We start from the raw sequence: 2,858 nt of genomic DNA, 5'->3' as shown, positions 1-2,858 counted from the left end.
TATTTTTACTTTTTTATTATTATTTTATTTATTTGTTTTATTTCTATATTTTTTTCTTTTTCTTTATTTTTTATATTTATTTTACTTACTATTTTATCTTTGTTTTCTTTATCTTATCTTTTATTTAATTTGTTTTCTCTTTATTTTAATTTAATTAATTTATTTATTTCTTACCTTTTTATCTATTACTTTTTTATCTAACATGGTTTTTTGACCTTCTTAAGGCCACACCTTTAAAACTATCTAAGGTAAGTAATTGTGATCGTATTTTTACCTTTTAATTTTAAATTACAATTTTCTTAATTTAAGACAACCGGCAAATTACGTAGTACCGAAAGGGCGGTTCAAGGGTGTTAATCCTTCCTTGACCGTAATCGACTCCCGAATCCGACATATCTTTGGTAAGACGCAGATCAGGTAAGATATAAGGTATCCGATTAACCTATTTATTTTTTAAATAAATAATCGGTGGCGACTCCAATCATATTTTTCAAGTCAAAGCCCAATTCCGGGGCCCAACCGAAAGACGGTTATGATAGGTTAAAATGATTTTTCGAAAGTTTGAGGGTTAAAATTATAATTAGATGTTATATATATATGTATATATATTGAGACCGAAACCTCAATCATGCAATATTTATTGGGGCAAAACTTGAAAGTGGAATTATATATATATTCCTTTGTACACACGGCCACGAAACATGGATATGAAAATCCAAGTTTCAGAGATGAATCATGGTAATGAAATGAAAGCCAAAAGCATGAAAATATCATCGTCCAGCCTCCTCCACTGTTGCATGTGTGGAGATTCTGGTATCACTCGAGAGCTTTTTCGATGCAAAGTTTGTCATTTCAGATCTCAACACAGGTACTTCTTTCTTTCTGGGTTTTCATTTTCATTGGTCAAGAACCAGATTTTCTTTCTTCCTTTTACAAAGAAGAAATTTGGGAAAGATGATGAAGATCGTCATGGAATTTGGCTTTTTTTATGGCAGATATTGCAGCAATCTGTATCCGAAATCCTTGTCTAATAAAGTTTGTAATTGGTGTTTGCATCAAAAGGAGGATTCAAAGGAAAAGTCCCAGAATTTATTGATTTCTTCAGCTTCATGTGAAACCAAAAGCAAAGATGATGATGATGATAACAAGAGCAAGAAAAAGGGCGATAATTCAAAGCCTGAGAAACTGGTAAAAAATCTGATAAAGAAACTGAATTTAGAAGAGAAACTTTCGCCGAGAACGAAGCGAAAACGGATCATGACGAATAATGCTAGTCCAGAAGAAAAGCCAGAAGAGAATGGGATCATTACAGGACATGTTTTTAGAAACAAGGTAAGAAGATATAAGCATTTGGACGAGGTTTCAACTTAAACTGGGGAATAGGATTGTCCTCAACAAGAGCTGTTTTCTTTTCTTTTCTTTTCTTCCAAACAAATAAAATCTCACTCTACCTTAGAGAAAAAATATCTTCTGGAATGATGGTAATCATGGATACATTTTCTTTCCCATTGGATAAACTTTTGAACTTGTAATTAGATATTAATATTGTTATCTGATTAAATATATATGTGGTTATAATGATATCTATAATTTTAAAGAAATTCACACAACGTCGTCTAAGTAAAGTAGGATAGAATTTGTGTTTAGATAGAATTTTAGGCCTCCCAATATTGAAATATCTCACTTTCCATTTTTTTTTTCAATACTCTTTGGAAGAAACAATAGAAGCTACTGTTTTGCCTCTAATGCTTCCTCCATCGAGGTTTCAAGCCTGGCACATTGGATAGTTAAAGAGTCCAGTGGCTGGTGTGGACTGTTGCTTCTTTGGTTCTGGTTTTATACATGATATACTGTAATATGAAAATATAAAATGATATAAATATACAAATAATTCAAACTTATACAACACGGAATATTAAAAATTGTATATAAATAACATGCAGAATATTTTGGGTGGGAAAGAAGAATGGATGAGATTTGATAGACTTGGGTAAACTCCAGTCAATTGCGTAGATATATCAGTGATGGGGGAAAGCATAAAAACCATTAATCACGCGGAATTTTGCCTTTTCTTGTAAACTATGATATTTCTTCTTCTTCAAGTTTCGTTTGCCTTTTTCTCATGGCGTTTACAATGTCTTATTGACTTGACTTGCATTTGTATTATAGCTAAGGAATGTCTTTAAGTGACTTGATCGCGTTTACATATTACAGCATTAGATCCACACGGTTTTAACCTCACAAATAAACGTGTACGTGTTTAGGGATGATAGCAATGAATATGATACATCTATATATCACCAATCAATTGATTTTTGTGGTTAAAGAGATTATTGTTGTTTTTAGAGGTTCCGGATTTGAACACCAACGACTTCAGAGTATTTGAACGTTCATTATCAATGTTGGAAAAGTCATAAAATAAGGCCACCGAAAGTGGCAAGGGAGGCCACCGAAAGTGGCATTTATTTTTGTTGAAAAAAATGGTAAATGGCATAAGTGCATTTTAGTCATTGTACTTTAGGGTATTTACAAGATTAGTCCTCAAGCTTCAACTATAAATACCCTAGCTCATTTAGCTTCAAAATCATCCCAAAATCGAAAATCATTTCTTTCTCCCAATACTAGAGAGCTTTCTTGTGAGTAGTAAGTGTTTTGTAAACACCTGTAAATTTTCTCTCTTAGTAAAAGATCTGCAGCAGTCCGGAGACGTAAGCAAAATTGGTTGAACTCCGTTATCAATTTCAGGTATTATTTTTCCACTTTTATTTCGCATTCTCACTAATCTAGTAATAGGGAAATTACTCGCTATCGTTTATTTCCCAACAACTGGTAATAAGAGCTTTTGGTTGTGAATTTTG

The 2,858-nt window shown here is 32.3% G+C and overlaps 1 protein-coding gene across 1 annotated transcript; it reads left to right on the top strand.

Annotated features, from left to right (window-relative positions):
- The first annotated feature begins 682 nt into the window (after nucleotides 1–682).
- Nucleotides 683–1,421, top strand: LOC120215596. The gene is made up of 2 exons (XM_039213240.1): nucleotides 683–868; nucleotides 996–1,421. Exons 1-2 carry the CDS (start codon nucleotides 702–704, stop codon nucleotides 1,369–1,371), a joined length of 543 nt encoding a protein of 180 aa, XP_039069171.1. The 5' UTR covers nucleotides 683–701; the 3' UTR covers nucleotides 1,372–1,421.
- The last annotated feature ends 1,437 nt before the right edge of the window (nucleotides 1,422–2,858 follow it).

This window comes from Hibiscus syriacus, unplaced genomic scaffold (assembly GCF_006381635.1).
Source record: "Hibiscus syriacus cultivar Baekdansim isolate YM2019G1 unplaced genomic scaffold, ASM638163v2 tig00110125_pilon, whole genome shotgun sequence".
NCBI lineage: Eukaryota > Viridiplantae > Streptophyta > Magnoliopsida > Malvales > Malvaceae > Hibiscus > Hibiscus syriacus.
Note: the sequence above shows the minus strand (reverse complement) of the source record. Positions and strands in the feature narration are given on the sequence as shown.